This window comes from Chiloscyllium plagiosum, unplaced genomic scaffold (assembly GCF_037043375.1).
Source record: "Chiloscyllium plagiosum isolate Xiang-an unplaced genomic scaffold, Cpla_swu_hap1 HiC_scaffold_3, whole genome shotgun sequence".
Lineage (NCBI taxonomy): Eukaryota > Metazoa > Chordata > Chondrichthyes > Orectolobiformes > Hemiscylliidae > Chiloscyllium > Chiloscyllium plagiosum.
Genome location: NW_028270141.1, coordinates 3,604,985 through 3,626,676, shown reverse-complemented (window position 1 = coordinate 3,626,676; position 21,692 = coordinate 3,604,985). Strand labels below are relative to the sequence as shown.

General features: G+C 39.2%; 1 protein-coding gene across 2 annotated transcripts in view; it reads right to left on the bottom strand.

Moving 5' to 3' along the window:
• Window positions 1-521: 521 nt before the first annotated feature.
• Window positions 522-21,692, bottom strand: part of LOC122540426 (microtubule-associated protein RP/EB family member 3-like) — a 51,203-nt gene continuing 30,032 nt past the window's right edge. For both annotated transcript variants that reach the window (XM_087977055.1, XM_043676177.2), the window contains exons 4-7: window positions 17,133-17,334; window positions 12,436-12,578; window positions 3,898-4,050; window positions 522-1,327 (exon numbers count right to left, since the gene is read on the bottom strand). In XM_087977055.1, coding sequence (XP_087833181.1) covers window positions 1,259-1,327; window positions 3,898-4,050; window positions 12,436-12,578; window positions 17,133-17,334 — 567 coding nt within the window. In that variant the 3' untranslated portion in view covers window positions 522-1,258. The remainder of the gene's footprint in view (window positions 1,328-3,897; window positions 4,051-12,435; window positions 12,579-17,132; window positions 17,335-21,692) is intronic.

Sequence of the window (21,692 nt, the reverse complement as noted above, 5' to 3'; positions counted from 1 at the left end):
CAATTGGGGAGGTAATGGCCTAATGATATTATTGCTGGACTGTTAATCACGAGATCAGGTTTGAATCCCGCGAATAAATATTGTGGAATTTGAATGCAGTTTTAAAAATCCGGAATTAAAAGTCTAACAATGACCATGAATCCAGTGTTGGAAAAAAATCTCCATCTGGTTCACTAATGTCCTTTAGGGAAGGAAACTACCATCCCTATCTAGTCTGGCCTATATGTGACTCCTGAGCTACAGTACTGTGGCTGACTCTTAACTGCCCTCTGGGCAATTAGGGAAGGGCAATAAATGCTTGCCTAGCCAGATTCAGCGTCATCCTGTGAATGAATAAAAAACTTGCTACTGAAGTTACCATCCAATGACAGTACAGGAAACATTTCCAAGCTGCCCCACATCATTTGTGAAAATGAAAGTCAAACGGAGGTAATCTTTCTTTAGCAAGTGAACCAAGTTCCAATGAATTAGCCACGTGGTTTCATGTTCAGCTTGTAAGATGGAGAATAAAAACAAGCTACTTCTTTGTCATTTTCACATTTATTTTAAATAAAACTTCACAGATGCAAGTTTTTTCGCACACTAGTGTCATGGGCACAGTATAAGAAGGTGCTGCAATGAGATGTCAACGGCATATTTTAGTGGTTTCTGATGAAAAGCAGCTGGAACCAAGTTAATTTGATCGATGTTGCATCATAAAAGCATCCCTTATTCTCATGTTTATAGCAAACTATAATAAATAAATTCTCTTAAAAGCACTATTAAAACTTTAGACTCCAGACTTTTCACTCCGCAAAGCTAGATTTCCTGCATTTAAAAGTCAGCAATTTGCATAAAACCATAAAAACATCTTCCATGCCAGAGGTCATCTACTAAAATCTCAGTTCTTTTAAATGTCAGAAAATGCACCCAAGTATATCCAAGCTGTTTCAGTTTTAAAAGAAACCCAAACTACATGCTGCATATAACACAAAGGCAATCAACTTGCATCATGGATTTCCGAATACTTTCAAACCAAAGTGCAAGTTATTCATTTAAGAAAAATATACAAATTAAATATATTTTATAATACAGTCTGCCAGTAATAGTGATGAATATGACAGCTTTAGCAATCTGTGATACAGAATGCAGATAATTATTGTGATTGTGCAGTGGCTGTACAAACTTAATTTAAAATAATGTTAGTAAACAGCCCAGGTGGGGATCTCAATCACAGAGAAGACAGATAGGGACAGAAATAGATAACAATTATCTAGACTTAGTATTCATCCTGGTCATCATCTGGGTGATTTATAATGTCATCATCTTCTGGAGGAGCAAATCCTTCCTGTCAAGTAAAATCACAACAGAAAACTAATTCTGTAGCATTAAATATACAACTCACATTTATATAACATTTTCAATATGGTATATGCCCCAAAATACTTCCAAAAAGCAACATTAAACAGAATCTGATTCAAGGATATTTGAAAACTGACTATTGTGATTACTGAAACTGCACCTGCAGCTAATGAATGTGCCATTCTGCTTTGTAAATATGCTATCACAAAATATCACAGCTGAAGCTAACAATTTTAAAGAAATATTCATTAATGAACAAACTAAGCTCATCTCCAAGGCAATAACTGTCAATATAAATTGAAAATTTGGTTCCCTGAACTTCAGATAAAGTAATCGATGAATTAAGCACAAGATGTCTGGGAACACATTCTAAATTCCCTCCAAATTGTGACTCCTCACACATGTTTTTGACAAATAGCAAAACTTCTTTGGATTAAAGTGTTCATAGAATATAGAACCGTACTACATATGAGATGGCCATTCATTCAGTCACATCTGTACTGGCTCTTGAAAGAGCAATGTTGTTAGCCCCACACCCCAGTCTTTTTGTATATAAACCTGTAAGCTTCTTAGCCTTGAGTTTCTATTTAACTCCCTTTTGAAATTAGTTACGCAATCAGCCCCCAATTTATTTTCACGTAGGATGTTCCAGATTCCAGCAGGGGAGTAAAAACATTTCTCTTCTAGATCTTCTGCAATGATTTCAAATCTTTAACCTTTGATCATTTATAGATTCACCAGTCAGAACAGGTTTTGAAAGATTTTCTCAACTGTATCTTGAAAGCTGTATTTAGTCTGTTTAAAAGAAGTACAGTCCTAACATCTCCAATCTCATCATATATGAAACTCCATATCCCTGATCCTGCTGCGTCTCCTCTGTATCATTTCCTAGACCGTTACATCTTTCAAGTGCAGACTGACATTTGATGAATTCCCTCAGACTTCAGTTTACCTACCTGTTATAGTTAAAATACTATATACAAAAAGGGTTTTCTTTATCATAAAGGGTTAGGTGAAGTAGAAATAAATTAGCTGGCTGCCAAATCTGGTACTTTGAGGGGGTTGTACCACATCACAAATTAGTATGGCTGTTTGTTTTCACTGACTTCAATATCAGTTGAAGCATCACTGAATGATTGACATTATGCAAAACAAGACTGTATACATTAAATAAAAGCTTTAAGATCATAAATAGGTGATTTCTTACACTTAAGATCTAAGCTATATAGGTAAAGGGCTATGTTGGGAATCATTAGAGTTATAATAGTCAACATCACTAAAATACACGCATCAGATAATGAACTAATAACATAGTTCAGCTCTTTTGCAAAATCAAGTGGTCAGTCAGGCAATGCCGCGGCTGGAGGGAACTAATTGACTTGACAATTAACGGTGGCAAACTACAAGTTTTCCAGCAAGTACAAGGTCTAAATTCCTTCTACAGAAGAGAAAAACTTATAGTAAATGACATGGATGTACAGCTAAGAGGTTATTTTGCCAATTAGTTGCTTGTGTTAATGCTCCACTTGAGCCTGCTCATATCCCTCCTCATTTAAATCTTAAAATGGAATCCTCTATTGTCTTCTCCCTATATGTTTGCCAAGCATTCCCGCAAATGCATCCAAACCAATTGTTCTGTGTGTTCACCTTCTCTCCAATCTTTTTGGGAAGAATGTTCTTTTAAAATTTCTAATTAATGTTTTGGTGACCAGCTAACACTGATGGTCTGTAGTTATGGCACCTCATAAGATGAAACATTTTATGTGTCTGAATGTTTCAGGCATGCTTACAGTTTACCTTTCTTTCTCCTTTATTCTTTTATGGAATTTAGCCACAACTGACAAGGCCAGCATTGCTCATGAGCCGAGTGCTTTCCTTGCCCATTACAAAAGGCTATTAAGAGTCAACTACAGTATGTGGTCTGGAATCATGTTTAGACCAGACTGTGAGAATGGTAATTTCCTTCCCCAAAGGACTTTAATAAACCATATCATTTTTTGTGACTATTGATAATAAATCCATGGTCATCATTACTGAGCTTTTCAGCTCCAGATACTACCCTTGTCCCGAGCATATTAGCACAGGTCTGTAGATAACCAATCCAGTGACAGTATCAGTTTGCCACCATCACCTCCAAAGGCTCAAGACAGAGATTAAACAGAGCAGATGCATTAGTTGATGCTACTAAGACATTAAAAGTCCTGAGGTCAATAACAGGATTCTTTTTAGTGAGGCTGAGTGCCCTATCTTCGGAGGCTATCGCCTGACACTGGACAATCTTATTTTGTTCAAAGATGATTCCTACACTTCATCCTAAAATAACATGTTTAATAATATGGAAATGACCAAGTAACAATTTTCTTAAGAGTAATGAAGTGTGAATGCTGATGAGAAAAAAATAGGAAAGTACAGATCAAGGTCTTTAACAAAATGCATGACTGATAAAGACACTTGGCTCTTGAGATAACGAAGTTAAAAAGATTGTACGTACTATTGTCTATTATAATATTAACTATTGATTATGAACTAAAAATATATATTAATAACAAAGCGTACCTCAGTTGCATACAGAATTTCCACAATCCTCTGAATTGCAGGGATGTTCTCACTTTCGTGTTCTTGGCAGATCAGTTCAATATCCCTTAGTTTACTGAAATAAAAGTCTCTCTCCTTCTCAAGTCCATCCACTGTCAATTTCAATTCCATTAGCTATTCAAAATTAAAATGGAATATGTTAAGAACATTTTTTCATTATAATCTCAAACTGATTTTTCAATATATATCTAACATAATTATGGAGAAGTTGAAGCTCAATTTAGGAACTGAAGAAACGGGTGACATCATTCTCATGTAAACACAAAGCTGAGAGTTTTGTGGACAGCAGGTTTCAGGAGGTAATCGCCCCACAGTTCAAATGAGTACAGGCAGAGAACTAAAAGGTGACCATGAGATAATCAAGGAGGTCCAGGCATCCTCTAGGTCTCTCTATAACTGATATTAAAAGAACACTGGTGAGAGTATGGTCCTCTAAATACCAACAGCAAAATCATGTTGTCACAGGTGGCTAAGATGTACATAGTCAGATGGATGACTGGAATAGCAACAGTGATTCAATAGTTAATATAAAATGTGTGTGTATCTCAGGTTGCCAGGATGATAAAACATTGGTTCATACGTGACATGGTAAACATGTCACTGCAGCTGCAGAGAATTTGGAGAACAGAAGTTAGAAAGAAAGATAGTGTGTCTCACATCCTTTAATAATGGATTCAAAAATCTTAGCAATGACTGAGTTCAGGCCAGTCGGTCTATAGTTTCCTGTCTTCTGCCTTCCTCCATTCTTAAGCAGGATTGATAGAGTAGCTATTTTCCAGTTGTCTGGCACCCTCCCTGATACCAATGATTCCTGAAAGATCACTACCATTGCCTCTACAGTCTGCTCAGCTAACGTCTTCAGAACTGTTTCGTGTCGTCCATCTGCTCCAAGTGATTTATCCACCTTCAGACCTTTCAACTTCCCCAGCACCTTCTCCTTAGTGGTGACCACAACACTCACCTCTGTCCCTGACTATCTTGAAGTTTTGATATGCTGCTGGTGTCTTCCACTGTGAAAACTAATACAAAGTACCTATTCAGTTCCTCCACCATTTCTTTAATACCCGTCACTACTTCTCCAACTCCAATTTCCAATGGGCCAGTGTCCATTCTTGCCTTTCTCACCTTCAGATATCTAAAAAATAACTCCTATTACTAGCTAGTTTACTGCCCTATTTCATCTTCTACCCCGTTATCATCTGGTTTTTAAAGATTCCCAATCATCATGCTTCTCACTAATCTTCATCCCACTATATGCTTTTTCTTCGACTTTTAACCTTTCCCTGACTTCCTTTGTCAGCCACGGTTGCCTCATCCTCGTCTTACCATGTTTTTTCAACCTTGGGATGAATTTCTGCTGTACTTTCCGAATTACCCACAGAAACCCCTGCTATTGCTGCTCCATCATCTTCCCTGCTAGGCTCCCATTCCAGTTAACTCTGGCCAGTTCCTTCCTCATGCCTTTATAGTTACCTTTACTCAATTTTAATACGATTAGATCAAATTCCAGCTTTTCTCTCTCAAGCTGCAGGGTGAATTCTATGTTAGTAAAGTCACTGCCCCCAGGGTTTCCTTCACCTTCAATTCCCTAATCAAGTCTGCCTCCTTACACATCACTAAATCCAGAATTGCCTGTTCCCAATGGACTTTACCACACCCTACTCCAAAAACTTAGACATTGCACAAATTCCTTTTCTTAGGGTCTGCTATCAACCTGATTTTTCAAGTCCACCTGTGTATTGAAGTCCTCTGTGATTATTGTAATCGTGCCTTTCCTACAAGCCTTTTCTATCTCTGGATTTATTTTCTTCCCCACATCCTGACTATTGTTAGTAGACCTGAATATAAGCCCCCTCAGGGTCATTTTTGTTTCTGACTGTATCGACTTCCTTTGATTTCTGACTAACAAGGCAACACTAACCCTTTAGGAAAAAGTAAAGACTGCAGATGCTGGAGATCAGAGTTGAAAAGTGTGGCACTGGAAAAGTACAGCAGGTCAGGCAGCATCCAAGGAGCAGGAGAATCAACACTTCAGGCATAAGCCCTCCATCAGGAACACTAGCCCTCTGCCCATCTGCCTGTCTTTTCGATAGGATGTATATCCATCTGCCAAATTAATTTAATCCTCTCCCATAGTTCTTGTCGACTGCCTTGTGAGGGCATTGGTTTTGAATCTGTTGATTTTGAACAAGGCTATGCTGTCCTTGGCTTTTTTTCAGAGAGGTCATAAAAGCAGCGATCCTGAAAAGTCTGGGTTTAACTACGTGAGAATGCTTTCAAGTTTTTAAATAAAACACTTGTACAATAAAGGGGAGTGGCCAGTTCTCCCAGCTCAGCTTTTCTCTGGTTTGGTTTTGCTGGGTTTTAGCAGTCTGGCTGTTCACTGAAAGCAGGCAGTGGTGAAGCTGCCGAACACAAAGAATTAGATCCATGCTGACTCTCCCCCTTTCTGACATCTCTCCTGTAAGACCGTGTTTGATTTTACCTTTTTGCAAAGGGGTGTTTATGGGAATTATTGCAAGTACTTGGAACAGCATCATTGAGTTAGGATAATCTGTTGGATTTTCGGATAGGTTAAGTTATTCTATATTCTATTCTCTGTTGTTTGTGATTCATTTAGTAATTTTGCAAATAGATTAGTTTTTGTTTAAAAATAAGTGGTTGGGCCAGCTGTATCACTCCTTTACACCTGTTTAAAACAGCTAGTAAAGTTAGGGTCAGGGCTACTTTCTTGAAATGTGTTGAGGGGGGTCAGGCCTTGGTCCATACAGTTGAGATTATACAGTACTTGGAAGCACATGGTAAAACAGTGCTGGATCAGCACAGCTTCATCAAGGAGAGGTCATACCTGACAAATTTGTTCTGATTCTTTGTGGTGGTAATGAGCAGGTTAAAGAAAGCAGAGCCAATGGACGTGATCTATTTGGATTTCTGGAAGAGCTTGGAGAAGGGGGTGCACAGGAGGCTAAATCAGATAAGAGTCCATGGTGGTATAGGCAAGGTACTGGCACGGATAGAGGATTGGCTGACTGGCAGAAGACAGAGAATGGAGTAAAGGTGGCCTTTTTCAGGATGGAAACCAGTGACTAGTAGAGATCCACAGGGGTCTGTGTTGGGTTTACAACTATTCACATCATACATTAATGTCCTGGGTGAAGGAACTGAAGACATTGGTGCAAAGTTTGCCGATGAAAAAGATAGCTGGAGGGACAGGTAGTGTTGTGGTAGGCGTCTGCAGAATGACTTGGACAGGCTGGGTGATTGTATTCTATCTACCACTTGCCCAATGTGGGAAAATGTGAGGTTATGCACTTTGGTGAGAAGAAGAGAGGTGTAGACTATTTTCTAAATGTGGAAACTTTTGGAAATCTGAAGCACAAGGCAACTTGGCAGTCCTACTTCAGAATTCTCTTAAGGTTAACATGCAGTTTCAGTTGGCAGAAGGGAAGGCAAATGCAATATTACCATTCATTTCAAGAGGACGAGAATACAAGACCAGAGGTATACTGAAGTTGTAAATCAGCAGACCACATTTGGAATACTGAGAGCATTTTCGGCCCCATATCTAAGGTAAGGTGTGCTGGCATTGGAGGGATCCCGGAGGTGGTTTACAAGAATAATTCCAGAAACGAAGGGCTTGTCATACAGGTAACGATTGAAGACTCTGCCTCTGTACTCAATAGCATTTAGAAGCATAGGAAATATGACTGAAACTTATAGAATACTGAGACCTGGATAGTGTCGGTGCAGAGATGTTGTTTCCACTGGCAGGACAGACTAAGATACAATGACGCAGCTTCAGAGTGATGGGACAACCCTTTACAACTGAGATGAGGAGGGTCGTGAATCGGTGAAACTCATTGCTACAAAGGGCAATGGAAGCCATGTCACGGAGTATATTTAGGAGAGAGATAGATAGGTTCTTGATTAGTGGGGGAATCAAGGATAACGGTGAGAAGGCAGGACAATGGGGTAGAGAAACACATCAACCATCATCGAATGGTGCAACAGACTCGATGGACCAAATGGCCATAATTCTTCTGCTCAATCTCATGGCCTATAATGATGGACCAGGCATGATTGGCTGAATAGTAGATTCCTCCTCACATTTGCAATGTCTGGAATATGGCTTACATAGCTAAAATCACTACATAACAGCTGTAGTGAATCAGATTCTTGGATCATTTGAGGTAAGAATGGAGATTAACTCTGCAGTGCTCAAACTGCTGGTTGTGACAATTTCTTTATGAGTCAATATGTGGGGGCAATTCTGGACCACTTTGGACATCACCTAGACAAAGCCAAACTGGAATCAATTTTTTTCTACAAGAGCTTTAAAATCCACTGTCCAATACTGGACATTTTAAAATGAATTTTTATACTTTTCATGTTTTAGTTCAGTTCACAGGAAAAGCAACAAGCCAGGATTAACAGTACAAATAAAGGCAAGATTTTACCAGAGTTTTTGTTATGACAGTGCATTACCAGGAAACTTGACATCACACACAAGTGAGAATTTGTGGTGCTTACATAACAGATAACAACAAGACTTGTCAAAGTTAGGGTTTGTTCATTTCAGTCTAAGTACATTTTTCATGGTGTAGTAAGTCTTAATTATGGCCAAACAACATATTTCACAAGAAAGGAACTTTTACAAGTGTATAGTCTAATTCCAGTAGATTTAAATTATTGTCGGAAATTTCAAAAACAAAAGGCCCTTGCCTTTTTACTTTTACTGTCAAATACACCTTTCATTTTCTTTGTTTCACTTAGCATCTGAGAATTCAATTAGATTTCTTCTCAATCTTCTGAAGTCCAGAAAGTGTAAGCTAAAACTGCTCAACCTCTCTTCACGAGACAAATCCCTCATCTCTGGCATCAATCTGGTGAACCTCCTCTGAACTGCCTCCAATGCAAGTACATTCCTCCTCAAATAAGGGGACCAAAATCATATGCAATGCTTCAAGTGGACTCTCATTAATAATACTTTGTACAGTTGCAGCAACACTTGTCTATTTTTATACTTTATTCCTTTACTAATTAATACCAAAATCCCATTTACCTTCCTTATTATCTGTTGTGCCTGCATATTGGTTTTCTGCAATTCAGATCAAGGACATCCAGATCCCTCAGCACCAAAGCTTCTCTCCAGTTAAATAATAAGTTGCCTTTCTAATCCACCTATCAAAATAGGCAATCTCACACCTCTTTGCATTAAACTCATCTGCCAAAGTTTGGACAATTCATCGAACCTATCCATATCCATTTGTAAATTTCTTACTTCTTCATTGCAACTTACGTTCCTTATTTTAGTGTCATCCACAAATTTGGCCATGGTACTTTCTATCTTTGCATCAGTCACTAACATACCTTATATATAGGTCATTTTGGTTTAAAAGACCTAGTATTATTGAGATCAAGTGGCTAAATTAATAACCTACACCTCATTTGCAAGTACTTAACAAACATTTCATATGATCATGAGAGAGTAGGGCATTCAACTCCTTGAACCTACACCTCCATTCAAAAAGATTATGTTTGACTATTACTCTACTTCTTGCCTCCTATAACTCAGCTTCTCTGTGGATCAAAATTCTATTCAATTTTGAATGTATTCAACCTCCATTATAGTTTGGGATAAAGAATCTTAATGATTATTGTTTCTTACAGAAGAAATTCCTCATACTTGTCTTTAATAAAATAACTTGAATATGTGTGCTCGAGATATCCCTATGCAAAGAAACAATTCACTCAGCATCTACATTGCATTGGTTTCACGAAAAGCTTTTTTTAAAAAAAGGTACTGCACATTTGGGGCAATTAGCTTTTTCAGAAGTGCTATTTAGAAGCGGCAGGGACGGGCCACTATAAATGCCGGAGGAAACACCACAGAAGCGCTTCACAGGAGGCTCCCAAGCACTGAGGATGCCACCTAGACAGGGGACGAAACGTTTGCAACAAAAACTTCCAGCTCGGCGAACAGAACCACAGCAACGAGCACCCGAGCTACAAATCTTCTCACAAACTTTGCTATTGAGAATCATTTGCCTTTTTAGAAAATTGAATAAACTAAGAAAATGCCTGTCAGTGCAAATCCTACAATGGTAATGGTACTTGATTAGTCAGATGGAATTATTCATCACAAGAACACATACCTTGTAAACAAGGTTTATTGCAAGTCAATTTACTTCCTCAAAAATCCAATTACTCATTAGTGAAAGGGTAAAACTAATACACAACATATTGATCAGAGACAAAAATAGAAATTGTTGGAAAAGCTCAGCAGGTTGGCAGCATCTGCAGAGAGAAATCAAAGTTAACATTTCGGGTTAAGTGACCCTTCCTCAGAACTGATGGTAGCTCGGAAAACGTTCATATGCAGAAGATAGGATGGGGGAAGTGGGGGGGGGGGGGGTTGAACAGCCCAAAGAAAGAGAAGAGCAGTTGGACAAAAGAGTGGATAACAATCTGGTTAGGAGGGTGAATAGCTGCCTACACACCCACGATTTCTCAGACAATTTCGCCTGCTTCAGAATTTCCAGGCTATGGACACCAGCCACCACCTCTTTTCCATGGATGTGCAATTCCTTTACACGCCCATCCCCCACCATGATGGTGTCAGGACTCTCTGCTTCTTCCTGGAACAAAGATCTGAAATGTCTCCACCTACCACCACCTTGAGCCTGTCCTCACCCTGAACAACTTTTAACTCGTCATTTTCTTCAGGTCAGAGGGATGGTCTGGATACGTACATATGCCCAGGTTATACCTGTCTCTTTGTGGGGTACATGGAACATTCCTTGTTCCAGTCCCCACCCACAACTCTTTCTCTAGTATGTCAATGATATCATCACTGCTGCCTCCCCTCTCGTCAGAAATTGGAAAGGTTTATCGATCTTGCTTCTAATTTCTACCCTGCCCTCACCTGGTCCATCTCTGACTCCTCCCATCCCTTCCTCGACATCTCTATTCCCATTTCTGGGGATAGACTGGCCACTAATATCCACTACAAACCTACCAATTCCCACAGTTACCTGGACTGTATATCCTTGCATTGTGCTTCCTGTAAAGACTCTATTCTCCCAGTTCCTCCATCACATTTATTCCAATGATGTCTACTTCGACAAGCGAGCCTCTGAAATGTCTACTTTCTTCCACAGCCAAGGATTCCCCAACACCATTGTTGACAGGGCCGTCAGCTTGGTCAGAGCCATCTCTCCACTTCAGTCCTCATCTGCTCTTTTCCCTCCCACAACAGTGATAAGGGTCCCCCTTGTCTTTAACTATCACCACATTAGCATCCACATCCAGAGGATCATTGGCTGCCATTTCTATCACCTTCGAGATACCCTGGACCACTCTTCCTTCACTCCCAACACTCCACCACAACACCTTCACCTGCAACCACAGAAGGTGTTAACCTGTCCATTTGCCTCTTCCCTCCTCAGTATCCAAGGGCTCAAACATACCTTCCAGGTGAAGCACTGCTTTACCTGCACTTCACACAATCTCGTCTACTGCATTTATTGCTCACAATGCGGTCTCCTCTACAATAGGGAAACGAAGCATAGACTGGGTGACCGCTTTGTGGAACACTCGTGTTCTTTTCGCAAAAAAGACCCTGAGCTTCCAGTTGCATGCCACATCAATATACCACCCTGTTCCCTGGCAAGATCTCTGTTTCAGGCTTGCTGCAGTGCTCCAGCAAAGCTCAGCACAAGCTGAAACAACAGCACCTCAGTTCCTGCCTGGGAACCCTGCAACCTTCTGGACTCGATATGGAGTTCAATAACCTTAGTTCTTGAGCTGTCCCTTGCCCTAACCCCAAAGCCCATAGACCAGGCCTTGTTAACACACAGTCTGCGATTACACACCATGCATTGTTAGTCACTATTCGTGCCCATTAACAGCTACTCACCCTCCTAGCCAGATTGTTATTCATCTTTTGACTGTCCAACTGCTCTTCTCTCTCTTTAGGCTATATTGCATGTTGTTTACCCTTACCTCCTCTCCCACCCTGACTTCTACATATAAACCAACATTTCCCTTGCTGCCATCAGTTCTGTGGAATGGTAACTCAACCCAAAATGATTTCTCTCCACAGATGCTGGCAGACCTGAACTCTTCCAACATTTTCTATTTTTGTCTGATTTACATCATCCACAGTTCTTTCGGTTTTTATATTGATCAAAGAGTTAATTAGATAACCTCCCATAAACTGAATTCTGTATAAAGGTCTCACACATACAGTATAAGGAATAGCGTGGAAGTTTTAACATGAAGCATAACTTAATCTTTCAAGTCTATGGCATACTTTCTTTATGTTTCCAGTGTGTCCTGAACATGCAAACATCTGATACATGGAATTTTTGTTTCTTTTTTTCCTTCATTTAGGGACGCTTAATAGCAGGAGCTGAATGCTCATGGTTGTATTGATGAGGCAGTCTCTGTATAATATCTTGTGGTTGGTTATCCTGTAACTCTATGATTACAGTTTACCTGTTGATTCAGCTCTATTATCTGGGCATCGGCATCACTGGCGCCATTTCTTGCTAAGTGTTGACCTTTCCTTATACCCATTGAGGATGGTACATTTGGCGTTCGCGTGACCTTAGGTGCTGTTGGAGATGTTCTCTGTGGCACTTAAATGAGAATTGAAAATAGAGAGATAATCTCAAAACAGTATCTGACACTGATTTTGAATATTTTGCAACGTATCCACAAATAATACCCTGGAAATTAAAATATTTCCTTAGAGATCAATCCGATCAATTTATTTTCTGAATGCAATGAGGCATGGAAGATCAAGTGTTCAAATTCCTGTTGAGAAATGACACAGGAGTAGGTATTCCAGAATCTCAAGACATGTTATGCAGTATTTAGGCAGGTTTGGTTTGAAAAATCTGACTTCAATCCTTCAAGGTTCCAATTTTCAAAGTAACATGCATACCACAGGTGTCAAATGACAAACATTGCAAACAAGACAACAACTGCTTTCTTTGAACATCAACTACATTACCAGCACTGGATCAACTGCAGTGACCAATGGAGTGCCACAATAATAGGAGATGGGTCCACTACTTTTCATCATTTATATAAATGATTTGGATGTGAGCAGAAGAGGTATAGTAAGTAAGTTTGCAGATGACACCAAAATTGGAGGCGTAGTGGACAGCGAAGAAGGTTATCTCAGATTACAACAGGATCTTGACCAGATGGGCCAATGGAGTGAGACGTGGCAGAGGGAGTTTAATTTAGATAAATGTGAGGTGCTACATTTTGGGAAAGCAAATCTTAGCAGGACTTATACACTTAATGGTAAGGTCCTCGGGAGCGTTGCTGAACAAAGAGACCTTGGAATGCAGGTTCATAGCTCCTTGAAAGTGGAGTTGCAGGTAGATAGGATAGTGAAGGCGGCGTTTGGTATGCTTTCCTTTATTGGTCAGAGTATTGAGTACAGGAGTTAGGAGGTCATGTTGCAGCTGTACAGGGCATTGGTTAGGCCACTGTTGGAATATTGCGTGCAATTCTGGTCTCCTTCCTATCAGAAAGATGTTGTGAACCTTGAAAGGGTTCAGAAAAGATTTACAGGGATGTTGCCAGGATTGGAGCTATAGGGAGAGGTTAAATAGGCTAGGGCTGTTTTCTCCGGAGCGTCGGAGGCTGAGGGGTGACGTTAAAGAGGTTTACAAAATCATGAGGGGCATGGATAGGAAATATAGACAAAGTTTTTTCCTTGGGGGAGGCCAGAACTAGAGGGCATAGGTTTAGGGTGAGGGGGGAAAGATATACAGCATGGAAACAGACCCTTCAGTCCAACCCGTCCGTGCCGACCAGATATCCCAACCCAATCTAGTCCCACCTGCCAGCACCCGGCCCATATCCCTCCAAACCCTTCCTATTCATATACCCATCCAAATGCCTCTTAAATGTTGCAATTGTACCAGCCTCCACCACATCCTCTGGCAGCTCATTCCATACACGTACCACCCTCTGCGTAAAATGTTGCCCGTTAGGTCTTTTTTATATCTTTCCCCTCTCACCCTGAACCTATGCCCTCTAGTTCTGGACTCCCCAACCCCAGGGAAAAGACTTTGCCTATTTATCCTATCCATGCCCCTCATAATTTTGTAAACCTCTAAGGTCACCCCTCAGCCTCCGACACTCCAGGGAAAACAGCCCCAGCCTGTTCAGCCTCTCCCTGTAGCTCAGATCCTCCAACCCTGGCAACATCCTTGTAAATCTTTTCTGAACCCTTTCAAGTTTCACAACATCTTTCCGATAAGAAGGAGGCCAGAATTGCACACAATATTCCAACAGTGGCCTAACCAATGTCCTGTACAGCCACAACATGACCTCCCAACTCCTGTGCTCAATACTCTGACCAATAAAGGAAAGCATACCAAACGCCTTCTTCACTATCCTATCTACCTGCGACTTCACTTTCAAGGAGCTATGAACCTGCACTCCAAGGTCTCTTTGTTCAGCAACACTCCCTAGGACCTTATCATTAAGTGTATAAGTCCTCTTAAGATTTGCTTTCCCAAAATGCAGCACCTCGCATTTATCTGAATTAAACTCCATCTGCCACTTCTCAGCCCATTGGCCTATCTGGTCCAGATCCTGTTGTAATCTGAGGTAACCCTCTTCGCTGTCCACTACACCTCCAATTTTGGTGTCATCTGCAAACTTACTAACTGTACGTCTTATGCTCGCATCCAAATCATTTATGTAAATGACAAAAGGTAGAGGACCCAGCATCGATCCTTGTGGCACTCCACTGGTCGCAGGCCTCCAGTCTGAAAAACAACCCTCCACCACCACCCTCTGTCTTCTACCTTTGAGCCAGTTCTGTATCCAAATGGCTAGTTCTCCCTGTATTCCATGAGATCTAACCTTGCTAATCAGTCTCTCCTGACATTGAAAAAAAAAACTACAGGGCAACTCTTTCACACAGAGTGGTATGTGTATGGAATAAGCTGCCAGAGAAAATGGTGGAGGCTAGTAGAATTGCGACATTTAAAAGGCATCTAGATGGGTATATGAACAAGAAGTGTTTGGAGTGATATGGGCCAGGTGCTAACAGGTGGGATTAGATTGGGTTGGGATATCTGGTCAGCATGGACGGTTGGACTGAAGGGTTTGTTTCCATGCTGTACATCTCTATGACTCTGAGTACCAGCACCATCAATATCCTAGTGGTCACCATTGACCAGAAACTTCACTAGACAGCCACATTAATAACAACTAAAACAGCAGTTTAGAGGCTGAATATCTTGTGACAACAACAATGTGGTTGACCAGAACTACCCACTGCAATGTTCTAGACAACCAATCATTTTAAGGACAACTAGGTCTGGACATCAAATACTGGCCTTTTTCTAGCAAAATCCATATTCCATACGAGAATAAAAGGAGGAAAAAAACCTTACTTTTCAATTTCCCACACCTTTTGACCCTCTAGAAGCAAATTAGATTCGGGATGGAATACTGTCCACTTGTCTGAATGAATACACTTTTGATAACACTAAAGGAGGTCAACATCATCCAGGAAAAAGCAATCCAGTGAAGTTGGTATTTTATCCACAACTTTAAACATCCACTTCCTCCACTACTCTCACCCAGTGGCAGCTGTGTATAAATAAATAAGCAAGGGTCCCTCCAAGGCCTGTATCACCAATAAGAATAAAAGGCAAATGCATAGAAACCACAAGCTGGTAGTTACACTGGACAGAACTCTCACAACATCCTGACCACAGACTATATCACTGTTCCGGCATAAAAATCCTGAAAAGCAGTTGTAACAGCAGTGTAGCTGTACCTAAAACACAAAGATAATTGCAGTTCACAGCAGATCACCATTATCATTTTAAGGACAATTTGGCTGAGTAATGTGTTTGACTTGTCAGAAACATCCATATCCCACAAAAAAAATTAAATGATTCAGTTGCAAATTTAGTTAGCAAGATAGTGACGAATGTTGTGTTCAATGACAATATCCTCTGAGGGCAAAGAAAGCAGAGGAGACACAGCCAAATGAAGTGGAAGAACAGAGTTCTCAAAGTTGTCAGGCTGGAATAAGTTTCAGGTATGGGGAGGGGTAAGACTGAAGACATGTGAGCTTAGAGCAAATGTGAGGAAGCATTTTGTTTATTATTCACTCATGGGATGTTGGTGCTGCTGGCTAGGCCAACATTTATTGCCCACCCACCATTGTCCAACAGCAGTTAAGAGTAAACCACATTGCTGTGGGCCTGGAGTTATGTGCAGGCCAGTGTCGGTAAGGATGGCAGATTTCCTTCCCTGAAGGATATTAGTAAAATAGATTGTTTTTTTCTGACAACCAACAACGGTTTTATGGTCGTCATTTGACGCCTAATTTCAGAGTTTGTTTTTACTGAATTGAAACTCCACCCTCTGCCATAGTGAGATTTGAACATTAGCTGAGTTTCTGGATTAATAGTCTACTGATAATACCACTAGGCCATTGCTCCCCAGAGGTAATATAGTGACCAGAAACAATGTAGGTCAGCAAGCACAAAGACAACAGATGAAAGGTGAGTAAAGGGGTAGGAAAGTTTTGAAAACTAACTTTACTGAGAATGGAAGATGGGAGGCCTGTTAAGTACTATCCAAACAAAATATGACAACCCTAAAATCCATTTAAGATACTTCTACTTATTAGGATTTAAGAAAGTATGATCATCAATGTACTGTTGTAAAAATGTATTTTGCCCCGTCACTTCCTTCACTCTGGATGTTTGAGCAAAACTCAAGGCACCCCTCTCTTCCAAATACCTTTCTTCCTTGACCCCACTGGCAATCATTTCCAAGAATGGCCTTTGGCTCTTCTAACACCTGCTATTTCTGTTACAGCTGCTCCCATTCTGTTCCCCAAATAACATCCTCTTCTTTCTTGTATAGGATAGAAATGTTTATTAGGTTTTTATTTTATTTTCCTGAATGTAGGTCCCCCACTTCAATTTTTTCTTCCTTATAATACTTAGTCATAATACACAACATTTTTATATAAAAACAATTTAATACTGATCAACAGTTGCTGCAATGTAAATTTTATATTGATCTTCAGCATACATTCGCTGCATGTCAGCTTATTATCAGATATAATAGCATTTGTCATCAATATGCTCAGAAAGGATGAAATTCCAAAACACAACAGGCATTTAGAAATTTACCTGCAGTGCCCACAGGTCTTCTGGGTTTGTTGAATATCTGATCACCTGGGTTGTGTGGTGTAAATACCTCCTGTCCTTGTCTTGCTAAAACTGGGTCATATTCCTTTCCATCATAGTTTGCATCAAAGAATTTCTTGAACCACTGAACAAATTCAAAGTTGTCTTGGAACTTTCCTTTCACTAATCTTTCTACTGGAATAATCTGAAAACAAAAGTGAGAAATGAATTTCTTGTTCAGTTTTATTTATTTTTATTCTTCAAACTAATCTATACTCCATATACCTATGGGACAGATGAAATCCATTAAATCCTACATCCAACATTTCTAATGCTGGGAAGTATCTATTATGCATGATTCAATTTTGTTTTATGAAAATGCACAACTGTTCAATTGTATTTGCAACTGTAAATGTTTGCTTTTTACTAATTTTGTTCTCTCAATTCAAACTATACTTGTTAAAAGACACAAACTAGCTCAAAGTTACAAAATGAGAAATTACAAAATGCATAAAGTACTGATTCTTCAATTCAGAAATGAGACAGATGGATTGAAAACTTGTTACTACAAAAAGGAAATTATAAAAATTGTTTCAGAAACAAAGGCCTTTAAAGTTCCACGTGTTCAAATAAAAAGTGGATACCGCTGGCATTTTTCTACAAACACTTAAATATACACAACCATGAGTACAGCAGAATCATAGAAGCATCGCAAATATAGCATACAAATTTATTGTTTCCTTCCTCCACAATTTTCTCATTGCTCCATGATGCCACCCTATCATCAAAGTAATCTTTTCTGCAGCACCACTGATCTAAAGTGAAGATTTTTCACTTGTAAACCTATCTGGTGAACAGCAATGCACTATTCAACTGAGCAAATAGGAGTTAAAAGGTAAAAAAAAAAGCTTCAAAAGTGTACCTTTTGCTTTGATTTCTAAATTAGCTAATTCCGAAAGTTCACTTGTCTTGGAAATCAATTCTCAAGTTTAATGTTGAAATTTCTCTCTCATGAATAATGGATAGGTGGAAAGGACACTGGTAAATATGATGCTAATTCACCTTTTTTTTAAAAACAAAAGTGAGTTAAGCATCGCATTAAGCATATGATTGAAGATTATGAGAATTTAACAGTTGAGATTTACACATATCAAATAAGTTGGGCTTCTACTCAGAATACAACAAAGTGCTGGTAAAACTCAGTACGTGTGACAGCATCTGTGGAGAGAGAAACAGAGTTCATGCTTTCTGAAGAGAAGTTGAAGTGTTAATTTTCTCCACAGATGCTGCCAGATCTGCTGAATATCTCCAGCACTTTGTTTTTGTTTCAGATTTCCAGCATCCACAGTATTTTGCTTGCAATTGGGTCTTCTGCTAGGATTTTGTTTGATATAATTTGGCACTATTGCATACTTTGGATAAGCCTGAATTAATATTCTGACAATTCATTCATTTTGCCAATTTTTTTATACATTGTTTGTTACTTTGCTTATGTAAGTTAACATATAGGCAGTAGCAGAGAAATTTGTGCTTGTGTTTGATGGTGTATTTGCATATGAAACAGTGACAAAAATACAGAGAGAGATCTATTCTTCAATTTTAGCCTCTTGCAAATCCTCAATGCCTTTACCACAACAGCCAGACGTCATGACTTCCACCATTTCCATCCCAAACTCTGCAACCCCATCTTAAATCTCTCTGGCTCTCTCTTCCTTGAAGATGTTCCTTAAAACCCCCCTCACCAGAAAGCTTTGGTGAGGGTCCCAATTTAAAGGTGCTAAAAAAAATGCACTCCCCCTACCCCCTAATAATCTTTGGAGTGATACTTGCACTTCTTGCAACCTAGACTGAAGTGAAAATCAATGGTGATCACAGCCATAAAGATAGCTACAGGGATTTAACAGAGATTGATTAGCAAGTTTTGAGAAGCTTTGAATCTCAGTCCCAGTCATACAGAAATGGACAAATGTAAACACTCGGAAACATTAACTGAATTAAAATCACATTGGTAGGTACTGGATCAAAGCCCAGAGTACAGATCAGAAAATAAATTTCATAAAAGATGCTAATATGCAGGCCATCACCAAAAAGGTAGTCAATTAGCTGGAATGTCATAAAACTCTGTTTCAGCATCCAGTATCATCATATAACTCAAGAATCCATGTTGCTAGCATCTAATGTCCTCTACAATGAGCCCGAAAGTGACTTAGTTGCGCAACCAAGACAAAGTTAGAAGGCAGCCTATTATATTCTTTTCAACTGCAATTAAACCAGTCAGATCAACATCACCATCATCATGTTTGAAAAACAAGAGAAAAAACATACAATCAAGTTCTAAATAGTTGCAAGGGAATATCAGTTATTCCATGAAAGAAATAACCTTTAATAGTGGAGTTTGGGAAATCACTCAGAAGTGCCAGCTGGAAGAGCTCACATGGAAAATGAAAACAATACAAAGTTAGTAGTTGTCTGACATTTTGGTTTTATTTCTAGGGCTGTAGATTCGCTGTGCAAACTTGATACTGAAATCAGGAGTCTTAAAGTCATCCTGTGAGAGAACGGCTGCCCTGGTAAGATAATGTTTCACTCTATATCGCACAACTCATGAATCTGAAAAGTTTGCAGTCTGCTTCAGATTACTGTAGGAGGGTAAGGTATCTTAAAAGTTTGAGCAGCAGCTGAAGCTAGTTATTTCACACAGCTATATATTAGCAACATAAGTGGCTTTTGTCACTGATAGGATGCTGCCAACAAGCCAAAAAGACATCCTGCTTATCACAAAAACCAGTAATGTGACGTATGAATTTTAGTGCCAGTATAATGCCAACCATTTAGGCTGCCCATCCCAAACTGATGGATCATATCAAACAGATGTTGCCTCAGCCTGTACACAATAAGCAAAGTACTGACTAAATCCAATCAACGAACACTCTCAAAACTCCCCATGCTATACCTAACATTAGATGTGATTCTGCAAATGGAAAACATTCACTGAATGATTTTCAATGTGCACGAAATTATTCTAATAACCGATTTTGGATTGCTAGTCGGGCTCGTAGTGCGGCACATTTGTGTGTATACTGAAAGTTACATATATTATTACACAGGGCTCTGTTCTTTGCAAACAAGGAGAACATATATATGCACTATGCTTGTTTCAACATAATTAAATTGTGACAACTATTCACTGGTTCAACCAATCAGCAATCTCCTCTGCACAGCTGAAGTTTTGCTTTTCCCCTTGAACCAATATTCTTTTGAAATGTCCTGAGTACTAGAGGCACTTTGACAAAATGGGTCTTTTTCAGCAATACTCAAGGTCTGTATAAACAAACAATTATTTTCTATACCTCTTTAACGAGCTTTCCAAACTACCATAAGACTATGCAATGGGAGTTGCATATATGACAGACAGGGTAAAGACCCAGGATCTGCCATGCTCAAGGACATTAGTCAGGTTTTTAATGCATTTTGGCAGCTTCTGGTCATTTTTACTGATGTCAGTCTTTATCCAGTTTTTTTTAAAATTATAGATTTATATTTTAAAAATCGTAATTCAAATTCACAAACTACAATGATATGTACAGACTTGTGCTCTGGATTACTAATCTAATAACATAATTATGCTCGTGCACTCATGAGTCCACACAATCAAAATAATTCCAATCGCCATGATCCTTAGAATTGTCCTTTTCCAGCACAAAATTGAGCACTGGAATTTATGCTTGCATCATAACTAAAACATGTATTCTTTCAAAGGTTACTAAACAATTGTCAACAGCTTTAAAGTTTGCTTCAACATTTCTACAGACAAGCAGATGTCCCATTATATTGCACACGAGTAATCTGGGTCTGGAGTGTGATTATGTTTTTCCAATAAATTGGCTTATCCCATGACACTTCAAAAAAATCCCAAAGAGCCAAATACAAATAATTAAAGGTGTTTCTAAACTCAAGAGGACAATTACATCTGCTTGTAAATTTCTAACTATAATTAAAAAGAATGATGTAACAAGTACCTATATATATTTATTTTGTACCTGTAACATATGGCATTACTTTATGGCTGAAACTTAACAGACACATTAGAAACAGAAGAACATAAGTTCATCATTCAGTCCCATAAACATGCTCTTCCATTCTAATATATCTATTGATACCGAGACTGCAAAGTCAGTGTTGTATCTGTCATTATATATTACAGTGAACGCTGTGTGTATGTATATAATTGCAAGACAGTAATCCATTCAAGCAAATTAAACATTTTACGAAAGACAAATCACTAAATAGCATTTGACAATTTTTGAAACAATGCACATTTTCCATTGTTATTGGATTGTGCAAAGTAAAATGACGTACCTTTGTATGGTCTTCCTCAATTTCAATGTAGTTTATCCACCACATACAGATGAATCAGGTCTGTCATCCAATGGGGGAAATCACAAGACTCTGTCCTTTAAACAATGTTCTTCGCAGCAGCCATGTGATCTCCCTCACTCCCACACAGTATATAAGTCAGCGATCCAGATTCCCTCCTTAGGTATTTTTGATGGAGGTGGCTGA